Genomic DNA, 21,048 nt, shown 5'->3' with positions numbered 1-21,048 from the left:
CAGGTGAAGTGCCTTCAGCACTGCTTCGTTGATACAGGTAATTGTAGCTCCGGTATCAAGTGTAGCGCTGACAGGGTACCCGTTAATGAGGGCATCAAACTGAATTACATGAACTCTGGGTCGCCCTCCTCGTTTCCCTGGTTGGTGGAGAGGGTGGAAACGCTTGCGCGTCGTGGGCATTCATTATGCCAGTGCATCTGTCGGGGTAAGCCATCCATCGCGCAGTGTTTGCACTCACGCAGGGGTGTTCGTACCGGGGAATTACGTGGACGCTGACTAGTTCTGTCACTTGTTACGTTATTCTGTGTATTCCGAGCTGGTGGAAAGCGATGTAACTTCATTCTCTGCATGGTTGACTCTACACGAAGTGCAGCTGTAAGCCATGCCTCTGGAGTAGACGAGGTAAGCCCAGCAAGCGCCATCTCCATATGCGCAGGAAGGCCGTCGATGAGCCCTGATATAAGGTGCGTGTCTTTTAAGTCGGCGAGGCGTCCGAGAGACATTTTTTCATTATAGTATTCCTGCAAGCTCTGGCCTGTTCGCAACCGGCAATGAATGAATTGGCGAAAAGGATCCGCGACGCCGCTCGTAAAGCGTCCCTTCATGCGTTCACATAAGCTCTCCCAAGACGCGTCTGTGTCGAAAACCTCGGTGAGAAACCATCGGAAAGCCTCACCTTCAAGGTAATCGGAGAAGTAGCACAGCTTGTCTCGCTCCGTCCATGCTGCGGCCGCAGTCCTCACCTCAAAGAGTCGGAGCCACTTGTCAAAGGGGACGTCCGTAGATGCAGAGAAGAATAAACATGGGGTATGAGCCAGGCCACGTCGCCCATTCATTATAGCGTTACATACATATGTGCTGAGCAACATCGCAGTTGAGGCCAGCAGCAAGACAATAATGCAGTGCACTGGAGCATCACCTCACATAGTGTACAGTCTTTGCCCACCAGTAAACTCAATATTTTTCAAGCAGACTAATAGACAGCTGTATGGGAACTGTGTTGGTGTGCAGACTTTGAAGTCTTCTTGAGGAGTGTTTTTTGTCCAAGTGAAGTAGCTACCCAAGGCCATAACTGGTGGGAATGTGGTGGTTTCCTCTCTCCAAAAGCACTCCTACCAGCTGCCTCAATGTTAGCATGGGGTGAATTCACGAACTGGAAAAATAATTGGTCTTTGTTTTCTTGGCCGAAAGAGTCACTTTCACCGTTGAGCCACCACGACGCGCCCGAATAGAAACTTTTAATTAATAAAGTTGATTCTACTTTTGAGAAGTGTTTTGGAGAAACGAAATGGCACCTTTAGTTGTCAATATAAACACTGTTTGCACCAAGGAGCTTAGTAGCTTTTAATTGTATTATTCATGTATTTTCTAGAATTTACTCGCGCTGTGCCAACTTTCAGCCCAAGTGTCCTAACATGCTTTGTTAGTGGGTTGTGAATGAGCTAAGCTATGTAAATAAACACAGTGATATTGCAGACATGTACAGAATATTGATGCACGGCCCTTTTGTTTAGCATGACATTGTCAAGGGCTTCATTATTGTGTTTTTTATAAAGAGTGCTTGTCACTGGGCATCAGAGGAAAACTATGCATCAAGCTTTTGCGAGATGGTTCGAGAAACACCGTGTTCAGACATAACAGTGCCGGTGGATTTCTCTCATAAGTTACTTTCTGTAGTGTATTCAAAATGAGTTTATTAGAATTGTTGTTTTATAGCCATTTATTTTAATATTTACACCTGAGTGTGTGTATGTATGTATGTATGTATGGGTGTACATATGTATATGTGTGTGTGCGTATATGTATGTATGTATGTATGTATGTATGTATGTATGTATGTATGTATGTATGTATGTATGTATGTATGTATGTATGTATGTATGTATCTTTTAAATGAGAATCCGTTTATCATTGGTGAGTAAGTTTGGTAATGATATGGCTGAATTTGTTTCTACTTATTTCTCTTTTGAGCCATTACATATTTCAATTTATTTTGTACTGCATAAAAATAAATGTAACCTTACACAGAATATGTGTGTTCGAAGAAGTTGTTTTATTTACCAACCTACAGTCATGGGCAAGAAATTGGGTAAAATGGAACGAACCTGCGAAGATTAGTTCAGAGCATAGCTACTCTACATGGCATATCTCGTACACATTGCGTTGGTTGAATATGTCAATTTCCACCTTTCAATTTTAATCAGAATAAGCAAGCAATCACCCGTGGTTGTATATGTGTGTGATATTTATGCATACTGTGATACCGGTTCGCAATTACAATTAAGGTCACAAACCTAGTCAAGCTGAATACACAAATTTTTTCCATGCACCTTTCATCTGCACTGGAACTGTTGTTAATAAAAAATAAACTTCAGTTTAGAAATTTATTCTAGTAACCAAAAGCAGGGTATCTCTTTATCACACAAATCAAATTGCCATTGTTCTGTTCCATTCTGGACAATAGGGGACCCTCTCAGCAGAACTCGATTAACTGCTATAGTTCATTTTAACCATTGACAGCGACATTACACTGAAGCGTGCAGCATGACAAATACCGGGAGAGAAGACACAAACTAATCACTCTGTTCGCGTCAGCTCTAACTGTCTGTGCTCTTTGGTCTTGATTGATATGTGGGGTTTAACGTCCCAAAACCACTATATGATTATGAGAGACGCCGTAGTGGAGGGCTCCGGAAATTTAGACCACCTGGGGTTCTTTAACGTGCACCCAAATCTGAGCACACGGGCCTACAACATTTCCGCCTCCATCGGAAATGCAGCCGCCGCAGCCGGGATTCGAACCCGCGCCCTGCGGGTCAGCAGCCGAGTACCTTAGCCACTAGACCACCGCGGCGGGGCACTCTTTGGTCTTGCTGCATGTGATGATGCCCACCAAATTTGCACAAAAGCGTGTCCCTACAAAGGCAGTCAACTTGACTGCAAGCAGTTAGCTCACTGCATGTGTAACTTTTCTTCAAAACACCGTGAAGACTGATTGCTGGTCGAATATCCAAACACGTGAAAAGTAATATACCAGGTATAATATTGGTATTTCAGCTCTGTACACTTTTGCGATAAGAGAGAATGGATGAAAAAAATTACGAACCCTGAATTGTTTAATTTTTGAAGGAGCACAGTACAGCGCTTTTGGGTCAAAAGGGGACTGAAAGAAGCAAGTGCGAAAGCCTACTTCTCAAAAAATTAGTACCCGACACCACGCATAATGTCAGGCCGGGCAACCTCTTGAAAAAAAAAAGTGCTCAGTGATTCTGCGAATCGAACCAAGTACCTCGTAGATTGTAGTTGAGCGCTGTAACCGCTCGTCCACAGCAGCTTTTTTTTTTCTTTATTACACTCGTCCACTGCAGCAGTGCTTGCATTCGCCCTATTGCTGATATATCGTCATTCCTTCGAATGAAGCCAAATGCAAAAACGTCCGGTGAAACTTTGTCAAAAATAGAAAAAAAAGTTAGAATGCGTTTGTCCAAGGTTACTAGAAGATAGAAACTGCCACGTGTGACTGTATAACCGTGCGCTATTTATTCTTGTACATTAATGTCATGATGTTTGGATAGCCGGCTCTAACGTAGGCTACCTTCTCATAGTTGGCCAAATATAAATAAGAAAATAAAAATATATAACAGCCTGTGACAACGCTAATCAACTATTATGAGTTCACTGTCACTAGTATCACTTTCACTAGATGAATGCTCAGTTTGCTTCCATTATCGTTATTTAGGAAAGTTTTGGCTCAACTCTCCTAATTAGCAATGATTCTCACATCTAAGGACAGTCACACTTCATCTCGCTTTCTGAGTGGATGTCACTCCCATATAACGCGTACTCCTCTTTTTTATGCTCTCCGAGCATCTGACGCTGCTTTGCGGAGACTTTCCCTGACGTCTGCTGGGCCAGAAAATTGTCATTATTATCTATAAATTTCAAGCTTTCGCGAAGTCGAAACGAGAGTCTCTCTCTCTCTCTCTTCATCCTTTTCGCACGTGTGATAACGTCTCTCGACCTCAAGACTCGTATACACGTCCCTTGCTTTGTTTGCGCACTCAAACAACGCTGGACGAAATATTTGCACCGTGTTTTGTGAAAAGCATTAGCACTGAGACACCTCCCGACGAGTCTCCCTCATTTTACGTATACATATACCTAAGCGTAAGCGTATGCACGTTCTCGCATTCCGGCTTTATAAAAATGCTGCGGTGCATGGAACCAGCGAAATTGCGCTCACAATTTCATTTAATTACTGCTGTTATCTATTTTAGCACAATTCGTCTGCAGGCACCAAGGTCGCTCATGTGTCTTGTAATAAGAATATTGTAACAAAGGCTACCTTTGACTATAGGTACGAAACACCCTTACGTTCACCACTATACCGTGCTAGATTGCACCGAATTAGTTAAGTAGCAGCGCAGCTTCAATGAAATGTAAGGTAAGTGGTCGCTTTCAATAAGGGAAGACATTCAAGGCACATTTTCAAACATTGCATGCATCGATTTATGCGTGGTTTTATTTATGTGGTGCACCTGGAGTGTTGTTTACTTGTACTTGGCGAGATAGTGCATGGATTGCTCGGTGGCTTAAGGCCATCAAGCAATTATTTTTTAGCTACAGTCATTGATTAAAGGCGAGTGCTTGGCTTTGCACAGCCCACCAAAACGTCTATTACAACGTACGCGGCATCGCGTAAGCGCTGTAGCAGACGCTCGCGGAACTGAAACTTAGATGCAGCAAATCATTGGCTATCATCGTATACTCTCGATGCTAGACGCTTTGCGTGCTACCTTGATATTATCGGCACACACTTCTTTCTTTCCTTGTCGTTTCATCGGCTATCGTCTGTCCTCCTTGCCATTTTAAGTGCCGAATAATTTAAATTCATACCTGTGCTATAGTAATCCCTCCAGATAAGAGACTTTTTGGCTAAGAAAATGCGTAGCCAAAGAGAAAGCTTTGTGAATTCGGGCCCAGTACTTCAATCAAATCCGTTAGTCTGTCATAACGTGTGTCGTAAAAGCTTTTCAGGAGATCGTGTAAACCCACTGGGTGCATGGAATTCAAAATAGTCCTGCTTGCACGCTGCGATCTATTCTCGTCACAACTGGCAAGGCAGTTGCAGCTTTATGGCTTGCATAATAGTTGTTATAACAGCGCATAGCACCACACACTGAATAGGCCGTAACAGCCTCAAGGTGTTTGTGTGAACAAATGCTTCTAAAAAATAAGTCAGAGAGGAAACTTGTTTCTCATGCTAGCATTATGATGGGCAAACGTCTTTTTGTGTCTTCTGAACATCTTCCATAGGAACTCGCCCTGGCATGTTTCTCAAACCTAATTACATTCTTGTTTTGAAGACTTGCAACAGCCCCACATGTGCAAAAAGTTAAGCGATGCTGGCCATGTTTTATTGCAAAATGAAAAATAATGGAATGGTAAACATACTAAGATGGTAATGCTTTTGTGACTTAGTAATATGTACACCCACGCGTTTTTTAATCTGAACGCGCGAGCGTCGATCGCCGAGCTGATCAGCGCCACAAAGTGTAGCGCGGCGTAAATGAAAGTGAATATGAGTATGCGCGCTTTGAGCAGTTCTGGGCAGCTGTCGTCTGCTAGGCTTTTCCGGGAACCGGACCCCATGCCCACTTTTTATGAGTACCGCTGTTGTCATTCCTTTTTTTTTGAGAAAGATTGCCGCTGGAAACAGCGTTTCAGCAAGTTGACTTGTCTTCGTCAGGACAACAGCGTTGCCTTGATGAAGAAAAGTTCACTTTGAAAACATTGGATGCATTGACATTCTCTGTAAAAATTTTTAGAAGCATTTCTCCTATCACGTGTATTTGAGTGACAATGTTAGAAGTGAAGACTCACAAATTTTGAAGCTGTGACCACAAGAATTTTATGAGCAGGAAGCAGCCTATAATTACATGTCATATTTTAAACTACACTCCAAAAGTAAAAGAAACTAAAACTATGTAGCCGCGCCAACTCAAATTCAAGCTATTCAATAAACGCAATTGCCTGTCAGAAGCTCGCCTGTAGTCTTCACTAATTAGTCAATCGACACTGCACTTCTGTCAGTCTAGCCAGACTTGCAAAGAACGGGGTTTACTAACATGTACTCATGCACAATCAATACCTACTCAAATAACGAGTCCATATTCTTGTGCTCATCTTTGCCTTTCGGAAACGCTGAAAAACATTCACAGAACTACAATATCCTGGGTTAGCACATCGTAGAGACACGGAAAACACGTGTTGCCCGATTAAGCCATCTTCGACTAATGCATGGTTGACTTGCTAGGCGTAGCTCACTGCAGCTTCTGTTACCTGTCTGCCACAACTTGCCGTCTTTATCTTTTCTGTAGCTAACACGCCAACATAGCGCGATCCAACTTTTAATATCGCTCAGCGAGGGGCAAGGAGCGGAGGCAAGCGCTATGAACCCAAGTCAGTCACTTCCCGCACATAAAATGAATTAAAATCCACAAAATAAGGAATAACAAAAGATATAAAAACAAAAGAGAAGTTTTTTACAGGGGTGTAGAAGTGTATACGTATGCGTGTAGAAGTGTATGCGTGCCATACTCTTATGGCTTCCGAGCTAGCACGCACACCAGCAATCACCCTCCCCCCATATCGTTCGCATCTGCATCTCGTTCAAACGGGTGGTGTGTTTCCTCTCTGCTTGGATGGCACGCCTCTCGAGCAGGGTGATGTTATTCCACACGGCCTCCGAGTGAGAGAAGGGCCGGCTTGTTCAATATCTGCTACAGCCATATTTGTCAGCCCCGCTCGAGCATTTTCTCCCGCGGATAGAACATATGACGCGCGAGGGTATGTTACCAATATGGACTTTATATGGCACATGACGGCTACTGCGAAAACCCATTAGGAGTGACTGCTATTGCGATAATAAGGTGATTGCACAATTTTGTGAACAATGCATCTTTACACAAATGTCACTTTAAAGTGCTTTGTAACGGGCTCTGCTCTGAATGTTATGTCTCAATCTGTGACTTCTTCGAATTCGCTCAAAGGGGCCTTTTTCTGGTTGCTCCAAGCTTGCTCCGAAAAGTCTTTCTGGGTGCTCCAACCTTACTACACAAAGCACTTTTCCCTGCTCCCAGGACTGCGCCCAAGCCCATGTATCCTGTTTCACCCCTGAGCATTGCTTTTAACTTTAACCGACTCCTTTTGGTGAACAGATGGTTTACCATACAATTTCAAAAATTCTGAAACAGCAGGCAACTGTTATTGTGCTAAGACTTATAGTACTGGACCTTCACACGCATCACTCCCACCATACGTCAGACGTATATCTGACCTTGAAAAGAGGCAACACTTTTTTCCTCTTGCATGCTTTTTTCAGTTGTTCGTTTGGTTCGACTACACTTATATTATGTATGGACATCAATGATTAGCACATCATGGCATTTGTCCTTCAAAAAACCGTCGTAGGCATTCATCCTTGTATTTAACAGAACCTGTCACGGTATTTTAGTGGCTAACTTGGTGCACTGTTAAGCTCGAAAATGTGGGTTTCTCTCTTGGCCACAGGGGTGAATTGCGAGAACATATGTTGAAACACAGCTGCTATAAAATTGGTTTGCTATAGACTTGTGCAAATAATTGAATGCTGCAAATTTTCAAACAAATATAGCAAATTTTAAATATGATTATAATCGAATTTACCTTCTAGAATTTCAAATTATTCAGAGAACGAGTAGGTGCATATTATTCCACATGTGACACTTTGTAAAAGCGGCTTCACTGCAGCTGAGTTGAGCCAAGCCGTGAAACCACCTAATCAAGCGCACTTTAATTCGCACAACTTCCTGCAATTGTGGTTTCACTTTAGTGAAATAGTGCTAAGCCGTAAAAGCATGTCTTCAGAGAAAATTCGCATTCCTGCCAAGACCTGCTTCAAGGCTCAATAAGAATGTTACGCTCACATCAGTTCATACTTTTATGTTTGAAAACTTGTAATAATGAATTATATGCTCTGAGTATAGAAAATTTTAAGAAGTAACATATTTTACAAGCTATCACTTGCATTTTACCAAAAGTCAAATCCTCTACTATTCAAAGTTGTTCCTACATCAAAAAAGATGAAAAAAAGGAGACAAGTGCACAGGCCTTGTATTAGTAGACCTTCTTTAAGCAATTCCACAAGGCTTCGCGTGGGCACCAGACACTTTGGGAAAAGTTCGTACGCCCAGTGAACCGGCTCTTCCGTCGCCCACTGCTCGTTGGCACCATGCGAGCACAAAACGAAAAAAACATGCTGCCGCTTGTTGAATAGATAGGTCCGAATGCACCTGCATGTATATCTATGGATGAAATGTGAAATGAATAACGCAGTCAGTGTAGGTATCACTGGGCGGGAGTACCTCGAACGTAGCAGATTAGCGGCATGCGATTTGTTGCGCACTGATACGTGTGATCAAAACATGCTATTGAAGGGAATGTGAACTGGAACACTGAACTCATAGTTATTTTACAATGAACCGCTCATAAAGTGCTATGGCATTAAATACCATCGTGGTTAGATTGGGCCATTAAAAACAAACTGCAGAGAAGTGTTAAGCTAGAGTTTTTTCATTTTTGTGAATGTCACTCACTCAAAAACGATAAAGATGTTCTAATTGTGTTTAAAGACGACGGGATGAAACAAAAATTTATGTGCAAGATACCTTGCTCTGATAATTTGCGGTTTCTTATTGGATAAATAAGTGTCACTGCGGAGCATGTTTGCTGGCAGTGTATCCGTCATTGAGTGAAACTACTGTTAAATTTTAGTCTGCGCATTCAAATATTGTTCAATGAAGAATAATGATGCACTTACGCTCGGTAAGAATAAAAAAACTTGGGAACATTACATAAGCAATATTTTTTTTGCTGCAAAAAGGCGCGGTGTCCTTCCTATATCATAATTGCATCCGTTCGTGAGCAGCTCATTCGCTCTGCAAACAGATTAATTCAGACGACCTTCAACCTCAAAGAAACTGAATATTGCAATTATTTCATTCATACATTCTGCACAGCCTGAATAAAAGTTGGGAAGCGATACGAGGCAAGGAAACGTCCCATAAGTTTAATAACATTTCTTCCGTAGAGCGCAAAAGGTCGCAGGGGTCTGCAGTGGGTAGAGAAAAGTACTATGAGAGGCATGTCAACTGTTCTTTCCATTGTTGCCTAAGAGTTGCTAACCGACTTCCTCATGTGTACACATATGAACATCAGTCAGACTGGTTGATGTATCAACACGTTCCTCAGATATCATCAAAATTAACTGAATGGAGCCATCTCATCTCACCTCGCATTTGCAGTCATGCAAATGAAATTTCATCTTTGAAGGCACAGTAATCTTGCACAGTCACCCTAACCACTCCCGCAGGGGCGTCTGTGCAAGCAGGTGTTTGGAGTCTAGCGACACCACAGACCCGAGCTGATGGAGGGGTTTCGACTCCCTCCTATGCCTAGTCCTGCGTGGCTGAGCCGTGTCAGGGAAAAAGGGGATCCTGGGGGGTTGAGCCGACGTCAGGTGATTGGACCTTTAAGGCCCCCTGGCAGAGGTAACACGCCCCTTCGGCTCTGGCTTCACTCAGACGGCACCCCTGGGCTTACCCGCCCAGGGGAAATCAGAGGTCGCCTTTTCCTATCCACCCTCTCATACCTTTTTCTTTCCATCTTTTTTCCTTACTGTCCTGTCTTCTAATCCTTTCAGTTGCTTCCCAGTTTTCTTAAATGGCCTGGGTTAACCTTGTGTTCTATATCTAGCCTTGGATATATTATATTGGGTTATAGCAGCTATGTATAGCTGGCGTCTACATGTGTTACCCAAGCATTGTAGCGTCCCCTTGTTGGGCTCGATGGTGAGGGCCTAGCATAGCTGCTGGTTCATAAAACGTTTCCTGGGTACTCCCTTCCGTCTATTTTTTGATCGCTCTCTCAAAAAAGTGTGCACCGAAGTGACATCAAGCTTTTTTTGCACCGTACAAAGACAATTTCTCCCTGTATCATGATATCCACAGCGAGCAAACCAACAAGCCAGTGAGAGGTGTCTTATCTTTCCTTGTTGCCAAATGCCTCCAAGAAAAACTAGGACCAGGATATAAGATCAGTAAAATGCCCAGTTGAGATCTTCTTCTTGAGACCTTTTGTAAGTCCCAACATGAGAAACTTGCCAGCCTTAAGAAATTTGGAAATATCCTCATAACTGTGACAGCACACAAATCAATGAATACGGTTCGTGGTGTAGTGACTGACAATGACCTTATTACACTGACTGAGGCAGAATTATTGGACAGATGGAAAGAGCAAAATGTGATTGATGGTAAGAGAAGAAAGATAAGCAGGAATAACAAATAAATGCCAACCAAGCACCTTATCTTCACATTCGACTCGAGCAGGCTGCCAGAACATATTGGAACAGGGTATATGAAAGTTTGTGTCAGAGCTTACATACCTAATCCCAGATGATGTTTCCGGTGCAGAGATATGGTCACGGATCTTTGAGTTGCCGAGGACGGCCAACGTGTGCAAAATGCAGTGAGCATGAACACTGCTCTGATGATTGTAGCAACACACCCCACTGTGCGAACTGCTGGTGAACACCCTTCTTACTCCCGATCATTCCCTGCATAGAAAAAGACATTATAACTTTCAAATTCAAAGAAAATGTATCGTTCAAGAAAGCACGAAAGCAGTTCTCAATAGTACAGCACACTACATTTGTCAATGTGACACGCGAGGGGGCAGTGTCATAATGGCCAATGGCTTCCGCTCAAACCTTGTGTAGGGATCCAGCGGCTAAGCGGCCTGTCCCCCAGTGGGATGCAGCACCTGCTGCTGCTCTGCCCTCAACTAAAAACCAACAGCCTAGTGGCTCAGTGGCCTCCACGGCCTCTTATGAGTCGAGGCTGAAACAACAGTCTGCGCACACTGTGGGTTCATCCAGCGTCTCCAGCGAGGCGATGGATACATCACCAGTCACCTCAACACCGATGGTGTCAAAGGAGCGGCACCGCTCCCTTGAGCGTGCTGCTAAAAACAAACATCGTATAACAGCTCCTCCAAAAAAGGGTCATCCAGCGTCTCCAGTGAGGCGATGGATAAATCACCAGTCGCCTCGACACCGGGGCTGTCAAAGGAGCGGCACCGCTCCCGTGAGCGTGCTGCTAAAAACAAACATCGTATAACAGCTCCTCCAAAAGAGAGTCTGCCATGAAACAAATCACGATGTACAGAGTACTTTACCCTCCTAGGTAATAATGGCTGCAGAGATCCTGCAGTTTAATGTTAAAGGCCTTTTACATAACCTAGATGACGTGTGGGAACTAGTTAGCACGTTTAATTCTAAAGTGCTAAGTATACAGGAAGCACATCTACAGCCAAAAAACACAAGATTCTTAAATCAATGTGATTTTTTGTAAGGACCGTACCGACCGCCTTGCCTTGTCAAGTGGGGTAGCTATCATTGCAGTAAGGTCCATTGCAAGCGAGCAGTTATATCTTCAAACTTCTTTGGAGGCAGTGGCCAGTCGTGCCTCTTGCCTAATATAACCATAACTATCTGTTCTCTATATATCCCCCCCCCCCAGATCAAGGGCTTAGCAGAGCTGATCTTGAAGACCTAGTTGACTAGCTCCCAGAGCCATTTATTTTATTTGGCGATTTCAATGCACACACCTCACCGTGGGGAGACTCTCGATGTGATGCACGGGGCCCGCTTGATAGAGCGGTATCTCTTGAACTCTGGCACATGCCTTCTCAACAAAAAACAACCAACATATTACAGCACTACACACAACACTTATTCTGCAATAGACCTAACAATTTGCTCAGCCACTCTTTTACTCTGCCTAGATTGGGAAATGGTTCAAAACCCCTGCGGAAGTGACCACTTCCCTATCTGCCTCAAGACCACAGAAGAGCATTCTATACCACATAACCTGAAGTGGAAATTATCATGTGCAGATTGGGAAACGTTCTCTCGTATAACTTGTATACATACGAATGCTTTTAATGAATTTGACATCATCATCATCGTCAGCCTGACTCTGTCCACTGCAGGACAAAGGCCTCTCCCATGTTCCGCCAGTTAACCCACTCCTGTGCTTGCTGCTCCAATTTATACTCGCAAACTTCTTAATCTTATCTGCCCACCTAACCTTCTGTCTCCCACTAACTCGCTTGCATTTTCTGGGAATCCAGTTAGTTACCCTTAATAACCAGAATTATCCTGTGTACACGCTACATGCCCGGCCCATGTCCATTTTCTCTTGTTGATTTCAACTATGACATCCTTGACAACCGTTTGTTCTCTAATCCACTCTGCTCTCTTCTTGTCTCTTAAGGTTACACCTACCATTTTTCTTTCCATTGTTCGCTGCGTCGTCCTCAATTTAAGCTGAACCCTCTTTGTAATTCTCCAGGTTTCTGCTCCGTAGCTAAGTACCGGCAAGATACAGCTGTTATATACCTTCCTCTTGAAGGATAGTGGCAATCTACCTGCCATAATTTGACAGTGCTTCCCAAATGTGCTCCACCCCATTCTTATTCTTCTAGTTACTTCAATCTCGTGGTTCGGCTCCGCGGTTTTTACCTGCCCTACGTAGACATAGTCTTTTACAACTTGAAGTGCATTATTAACTATCTCGAAGTGCTGCTCTCTTCCGAGGTTGTTGTACATTACTTTAGTTTTCTGCAGATTAATTTTTAGACCTACTTTTCTGCTCTCCTTGTCCAACTCCGTAATCATGAGTTGCAATTCGTCCCCTGAGTTACTCAGCATTGCAATGCCATTGGCGAAGCGCAGGTTATTAAAGTACTCTCCATTAACTCTTATCCCTACCTGTTCCCATTCTAGGCTTCTGAAAACCTCCTGTAAGCACGTGGTAAATAGCACTGGGAATATTGTGTCCCCCTGCCTTACACCCTTCTTGATTGGTATTCTGTTGCTTTATTTATGAAGCACTATGGTAGCCATTGATCCCCTTAGATTTCTTCCAGGATGTTTATATATACTTCCTCGACAATCTGATTCCGCAGTGTCTGCATGACGGCTGATATTTCTACTCAATCAAACGCCTTCTCGTAATCTATGAAGGCTATGTATAGTGCTTGGTTATATTATGAGCATTTCTCTATTACCTGATTGATAGTATGAATGAGGTCGATTGTTGAGTAGCCTGTTCGAAATCCTGCTTGTTCTTTTGGTTGTATAAATTGTAATGTTTTCTTTACTCTGTTAGCAATTACCTTTGTAAATAGCTTGTATACTACAGAGAGCAAGCTGATCAGCCTGTAATTTTTCAGCTCCTTGTCATCTCTTTTCTTATGTATTAAGATGATGTTAGCATTCTTCCAAGACTCTGGTACTCGTCCTATCAGGAGGCACCTCGTAAACAGGGAGGCTAGTTTTTCTAACACAATTTGTCCTCCATCTTTCAGCAGATCTGATGTTACCTGATCCTCACCAGCAGCTTTGCCTTTTTGCATGCTCTCCAAGGCTTTTCTGACTTTTTACCACAAATTTTCGCCATTACCACAGCTTTCGGGTTCTTACAACCTAGAGAAATATGCTCCATTCATTGGCAGTTGTAGCAAACTATCGGCTTCTTGGCCCCGAACGCCTTTTTCTGTTGTCCCTCCACCCTTTCCTCGGGTGCTTCTTCCTTTCGCTTGTTCTCGTCACCACTTCCTTTGGAGTCTAATTCCTCCTTCAGCATATACTGACTCGACTTTGCCCATCGCGGAGGCTTGTCGGCATGATATTTACTCATCTCGCTCCTAGGGACATCCTTGCTTTCGAGAGCACGGCGATTTACGCACTCCTCTGCGAGCTCTGCCGCTCTCGTGATAGTATCTACTCTTTGCCTATCCTGAACCCAGTATTTAATGTTTTCGGGTAGACGCCGAAAGAACTGTTTTAACGCAAAGCACTGCAGAGTCTTTTCCGTGTCACCAAGCGTGCCCTTCTTTTTAAGCCATTCCTGAAGATTTACCTTTAAGGTGTACGCAAACCCTGGGTATGACTCGTTTCTGGATTTTTCGACCTCACGAAACTTTCGCCTGAACGCTTCCGCTGACATTCTGTACTTATTGGGCAGACTCGCTTTGACTTTGTCATAGTCGTCTGCATTTTCGCTTTGACTTTGTCATAGTCGTCTGCGTTTTCCTTCCCCATGTGGGCTATAATGTCAGCTACTTCACACGGCAACAGCGTAAGCAAGCGCTGCGGCCACGCGTCTTTAGCAAAATTTTTCCTTTCACACGTGCCCTAAGTACACCAGAAACAGACCAATGTCCCCCCCTACTGCTTAGGATGGCATCAAATCTGTCATTCGGCGCTCTCTTCCTCGTGCCACTGGGGTAGCTTCATTCGTTGATTGAGCCTTCGCTAGTTCAACTTCTAGGCGTTTCCTTTCCATACGATCGATACGTTTTCTTTTTTTTTCCTTACAGAGTCTGTGCTCGTCTTTGCTTTGCTTAATGTCCTCTAAGCATTCGCTGAGCTCCTCGTCATCTGCGCCGGTCTGCTCGGCAGCGTCAATGATTTCCGGCTTTCATGTCGTCTCGGCAATTTGCAGGCCCAGCTTTTGGCGAACTCTAACAACTCTGGCTTTTTTAGTCCCTTCAAATTCATGGCTATCCTTGGTGCTGCTAACTCCTAACTAAACAACTTTGACGTACTATCAGTGCTTCCATCAACAGTTACCAAATCAGTGCTTTGTTTACAATCCTACGCAAAGCCTGGTGATATCTCAGCAAAAAAAAGCAGTCCTCTCATCCTATGCAGTCGTGAATTGGGACGCGTTCCTTCCAGTGTTGTCAGTGATGCTGCAAAGGACTTTCGTCCAACGCTAGGTCCTCCAGGCCACCGGTCTCGGAATTTCCTTCTGGTCGATGAGCTCGATCCCACCACTGTCAACCAGTTGTGACTCGGGTTCGGTGGGTCTCGTCGTTGGTAGCTGGCCACACCATCTAACTCGTCCCTTGTAACGAGGAGCAATGCTTGTACAGGAAAACAGAGAACAGACGTTTATTTACACTAGAAAAAGGTCAGTAAAAACTTTAGTTACATAGTGGCGTTCTTCGTACATGCCGAGCTCTCCCCTCAAAAAAAGCACCCCAAATGAGCCGGGGGGGATATAAAAGGTATGTTCTCCCTAGATCCCTAGATTGGGGAGTGCGTACAGATGGCACTGTCCAATCACGGATCACACATAACCGGCGAGGGTGACGGACATGCACAGCCCACGTAAACGTCCAATATTGAAGCGTGGTCTCTGCATGGCTATGTGGCACAAACGTGGTTCTTCCTTGTCAATGTGTGCCGCTGGGCGAGGGGTCTGAAGCTCATGACAGCATCCATCAACAGGGCTGCCGTAAACAAGCTTAAACTGGTCGGCCGTACTGCCCGCTTAATTAGCGGGGCGATTTGCGGCTGCCGCTGTCATCTTTTAAGGAAGATGCTGCACTTGTAGTCGTCTCCTGAACTGCTTACGGCGTCGTGGCAGCAAAACGCCTCACCCTCCGGCAAGGGGGGAACAATACATGGTAGACATAGGCCGCCGATCGGTCGGCGACTTGTTTGAAGATCAAAAAGAACGCTGTTCCCTTGTCAGCCCTGGCACCGATCATAAAAAGGGGTAGAGTTGCACGAGGTGCTTTGCCATGTGAAATCAGCTAAGATAAAAAGTCCACCCATTGCAAAGTGTTCACCTTTAAATAATCGGGAACGTCATTAACAAGGTGTGCGCCTGCGTTTATATTGCCTCGTTGACGCGTAGTGGTTACTACTTCGCTGATTCACAATATGATGACTCGTGGTGTAGTGCGCACTCAAATGCTCCGGCAGTATGCATACACTCAAAGAGAGTCCACAATAGGCAGTGTTACATGGACAGGCATTCAATTCCTTGCGGTATGATTGAGATGCTCACTCAGAAATGAAGGCTGGCCTGTATATGAGAAGAGAACGCGAACAGGGTCAGATTACGCTATAGCGTTCTACTCTTGAAGATGACGCTCAGGCATCCTCATGTTTAAGATCAACCTCCGTGTTGCCATTTCCTCGTTCTGATGAAAGAGGAACGCGGAAGTGTATATGTAGTTTGAAAGCACTACAAGTGGTCCAATATTTCTAATGAAGATCACTTATAACTCTGCACGTGAGGTAACTATCTGGTGTATCTTAATATGCACTCTTACCTTATGGTACACGGACCTCTAACGTTTAATTTCCATCGTAATGCGACCGCCGTTGATGGAATCGAACCTCCTCCTTTCGGGTCTGCCACCACGCACCAACGACAAGTGTACCTGTAGCTGTCATTATGCGTTATGAGATGTGGCATGTACGAACCCTTTCGATGTCCTGACTCTCGGGTGAGTTTTAATTTTAAACTTGCACCGAAATCAATGTAAGGGAGCATTTTTGCATTGTTGACTCTATCAAAAATGATAGGACGACAGCTGAGCAGATGTTACTTCTGGGGTGGCTGACTGCCCGGTTAGAATATTCGACTTTTAATTCGAAAGTTGCGTGCTTGGCCCCGGCCACTGGAATGAAATTTTGGATGATCGACTGTTGTGCTGTGTCACTTCAGTAAAAAAAACCTGAGGTAGTCAAGATCATCCGGAGTCTTTCACTAAGGCGTGTCGCGTCGCGCACAGCCTGAGTCACTTTAGGTCCAATACCAGAGAAAATCCAAGAACTAACATGAACAGCCGATACTATAGTTGACTTTAGGAAAAAAAACTTGGAGTTCACTTGAAGTTCCTTTTTAAGTGCAGAAGTCGATCGCATAAATGAGCCCCGTACGTATCACCTTCTTAAATGCTAGTTTACCTTCAATCTTTGGTATACGGTACTATCGTTTCATAAAGAAACGAGTAAATGACCATTTAGAACTATCCCAGAGTGCCTACTGCAAGTGTACTTGTGAAATTTGTAAACAGGGGATGGTTGCAGGAGCTGACATTTCGACAAGTGGACTAGTCCTTTTCAAGACTGATTTCCTTTGCCTTTGTGTATATATGTTTTGTACCTTCTTCACCAATCCCAACAAAGGAGGAGAGCATACAAAACCTTGTCACTTTGTGGCTTCATCGAATAAACCGACAGTGCCACAGTTTGTGCTATGGTAGATGCATACATATAAAATGATTGCGCTGACGCACTCGATGTGTCATGACCATTTTAACTCGTGCCGCAATAAGCAAAAATAACAAAACATTTGCTTAACCCATCATGGGAGCGGCAACCGGGTGTCTTACATAAAATCGTCTATACTAGTGTCGCTAAATGCGTACCGGGCCACGCAGGTGGACCTGGGTCGGGCAAGGGCACGCAGTGCGACAAAATGGTGGCGAAGTACGACTTCACATACATCTCGTCGGGTGACCTGCTGCGGGCTGAAGTGGCGTCTGGCAGTGACCAGGGCAAGCAAATCAACGACATTATGAAGCAGGGAGAGCTTGAACCACTGGTAAGTGACTCATCCTTAAAGGAACTGTCTACCGTCCTTCACTGCTTTTCTGTTTTGTGTTTAAATAAAAGCCTACCATGTGAACTGTCTAACCATGCAGCAGTTTGGAAAGTGTGTAGAAACTTTTAAAACAAAGTTTTTCTATCTGCGTTTGCTCGCTATCCAACGGTCGGGTAAATGTTCACAACACTGGTCGGTGGCTGATTGATATGTGGCGTTTAACGTCCCAAAACAACCATATGATTATGAGAGACGCCGTAGTGGAGGGCTCCGGAAATTTCGACCACCTGGGGTTCTTTAACGTGCACCCAAATCTGAACAAACCAGCCTACAACATTTCCGGCCCAACGGAAATGCAGCCGCCGCAGCCGGGATTCAATCCCGCAACCTGCGGGTCAGCAGCGGTATACCTTAGCCACTAGACCACGGCGGCGGGGCACTGGTCGGTGGCGGCGACGGCAATTGTACTGCCGGTGAAAATGGAAAACTGAAACCGCGAGCAGTTTTTGCGGGCTTCAGAATAAAACTAATACTTTGGCGGTCGTTTCAACTGCACACCCACATTTTGTTGTTCTTATGAGTGGCGGTGGGCACCGTGCTTGCGTTTCTCCACCGTCTGCAAGCAGAAATGTAGGCAGACATGCAGGCAAGTGAACAAAAAGCGTGCAGCGCCACCGGGCGCCTTTAATGCGTGAGAAAAATAAAGCAAAATTTAGTATTTGGCACAACCTAAAGCTACCTAAAGTGTATAAAGTACAATTTCAAGCTTTGCATGTTTTTTTTAAGCAAAATAAATCTACTTGTGAGGATTCATTCTCCTACCAGTGAATTGACTCCATTGCTTGAAAATTTTGATCATAGCTTAATCCTACATCAAGACAATAAGGAAATGGGCCAGCAAAGAGAAAATTGTTGGATATCGCAAACGATCATTTTTTGTCGACTTTCAACATCAAGATAAACTTATAATTTATTTTTATGAGTCAACTGCATTTTTCTTGTCACCAATACGATGAACGATATTCTCATTCGTGCCCCAATCACAAAGTTTTCCAAGCGGCGGACAGTTGCTTTAAATAGGCTTTGCATTGCTTCTCAGAGTAACCGGTGTACAGTAACGCACATGGTGGCCTCCAGCAGTGGTAGGAACAATTGTGCAGCTCACGATGCTCGATTAACCCAATGACCATGAATGCGAGTACATGGTGCAGCCAGTTCTGTGCATGTCAATATTTCAATAGAGAAAAGGGAATGATTTCTAAAGGACTTTGAGAAAAAGAAATTGGGGGATCCTTACCCCCGAATGCAGAGATGTTACTTGGCTCGCCACTTCAACTTGACTTGAGCAAGTCGGCGTGAAGTAAGCAGCGGACTTCAAAACGCCCAAGTCAGTCTTCGCGTTTCATAAATGCTCAGGCTGTCTTGCTTGGTCAAGTCAAGAACGAGCTTCAAAGCAGAAACACGCTGCTCGCCTGCTAACGAGGGTAATAATGAAGTTCGCGCAAGGCACGCATTACGCCAAAAAAAGACCATACGTTTTGAAATAACTATAAAAACGAAAGGCCACAAGCATATTCTTGCCATTTTACGGCTAACGAGCGGCAGGTGGTGCCTGCCGCCACAGTGATGCGCAGTGTTGCTTCTGTAAAGCGTTCCTTGCTCGCTCGTTTTAGTGGCCACCCAAGTGCGGCGCGTTGCTCCATGGTTGCTTGTTTGGAGGCGAAACAAGCATCGCAATGGGTTCTTTCGTCGTTTTTTTTTCTCAATCGAACGCCATGGCATGTATTTGTGCTGACCTGGCTTACGAGGTGACGCGATTTTCACGGTATTTGCCTTTCTGTTCGCCTTTGTGCATGCCTGTAATGGGCTAGGCCGCAGTTAATATGAAAAAAAAAACAAGTTCTGGGAACAAATGTGATTCGTATCCTTTTGTTGAGCTTGGTAAACAAGAGAAAAAGCGGGGGTCAGGACATTGCCCTCAGCAGAATTCTGTCTCGCGAAGTGCAGCAATGTATCGCTGCATGATGGTGACGCGGATAAAAAAAACCCGTGATAGGGGCACCTCTTTTTTATGTGTGTGTAATTTTACGTAGCGTTGTGCTACAAGCGATGCCTTTCTGAGCGAGAAACAGCGCCCTAGACGGGACGAAAAGATAGACGAGGCACACGGACACAGCACCGAGTCAATTTTTTTTTTTACCGAAAGAGACTCAAAATGTCGTCGTGTTATAGGAAAACAGAAAAAGCCTTTGCGGTTACGGAACACTTCGGCGTTGTCGACGCCGGGGCTATTAATACACACCTGTGTGTAGTCGACACAACCTGTAACACAAGGGAACTCAGCCACTTCATAACAGTCCGCCGGCTGCGGAAAGCGCACCAGCATCGCGTACAGGTGCTTTGCGATGAGTAGCGTAACTTTTCCGACTGCACGGCACACTGTCGACTACGGAAAGCGGACGAAATTTCCGGTAACTGGTTGGTATGTGCCAGCGCTGTAAAACCTGAGAGCCATCAGTAGCTGTAACACTAGATGCCCAGGCTGTCTTCGGTTGTCCCCACTTTCACGGAGAAGCAACATAACAAGCAGCTGCCTCACGGCGTTCTTCATGAATCTGTACCTTGCGTGGAATTCTTGCTCATCGTACAACTCCATCGGATTTCCTTGGTCACGTTAAGCGGTTCCAAAAATCTTCGGCAGGCAGTGCGCCTCAAACAATGCTACACTTATGGCGAGGCAAGCAAACTCAAAAGCGGCCACCTTTCACGCGACGTCCATTCGAGAGGTGGCCATGTTGGAATAACGCACGAAGTCGCTTTCAAGCTAGCCCCGCAGCTGACTTGAAACTTGTCCTGACTTCGACCGAGCCAAGTCGCCTTCAAGTCATCCGCAAGTTCGAGAACGATTTATGGCGACCGGCAAGACTGTCTTGAGTCAAGAACGAGTCAAGTACGAGTCAAGTAACATCTCTGCATTCGGGGGCTAAGCTTTGCCTCTAAGAGTTCGAACCCAAGAGGGATATCCTTTCCCTAGTACGTACTTCAAGCACTTATTGCATGTAAAGAGAATAGGCGCAGTAACGTGTGTGCCTTTTCTACTGTATGGGTGAACAACTTTTCAACCTAGAAGTCATTATTTACTTCATATGCACGGACACCCGTGGTAGTGTACGCTTGTACCACACATTATTATTGCAATATTTCTTGTTGTATTGTTAAGCATGTATATAGGACGCGTGTGTTTGTAAAGCATGAAGCTTACTTTCTTTGCATTTTTAAGCAGATGAAGAGATTTTCACTATGTTCACAAGGAGGGGCGTGGCTGTGCCGTAGAACACCCGCTTGCGACGCAAATGACCCGGATTCGATCTCTAGTCAGAACTAGAACTTTTGTATATTTATTTTATTAACATCTTTCTCTATTTTTTGGTCACACAGAAGATTTTTTGCTCACAACAAATGACGCTGGTACCGGAATTTCTGCGAAACGTGTCAATAATTGCAAAATCCAGGTCGCATGCTGCGCTATAATGTT

The 21,048-nt window shown here is 44.5% G+C and overlaps 1 protein-coding gene across 1 annotated transcript in view; it reads left to right on the top strand.

Moving 5' to 3' along the window:
- The window catches only part of LOC119186087 (adenylate kinase isoenzyme 1-like), a 60,821-nt gene that overhangs the window by 29,500 nt on the left and 10,273 nt on the right, over positions 1-21,048 (top strand). Inside the window, exon 3 of the mRNA XM_075881812.1 lies at positions 17,350-17,513. Coding sequence (XP_075737927.1) covers positions 17,388-17,513 — 126 coding nt within the window. The 5' untranslated portion in view covers positions 17,350-17,387. The remainder of the gene's footprint in view (positions 1-17,349; positions 17,514-21,048) is intronic.

This window comes from Rhipicephalus microplus, chromosome X (genome assembly GCF_043290135.1).
Source record: "Rhipicephalus microplus isolate Deutch F79 chromosome X, USDA_Rmic, whole genome shotgun sequence".
In the NCBI taxonomy this organism is placed as follows: domain Eukaryota; kingdom Metazoa; phylum Arthropoda; class Arachnida; order Ixodida; family Ixodidae; genus Rhipicephalus; species Rhipicephalus microplus.
The sequence above is the reverse complement of the archived record's forward strand: the minus strand, read 5'-3'. Positions and strand labels throughout refer to the sequence as shown.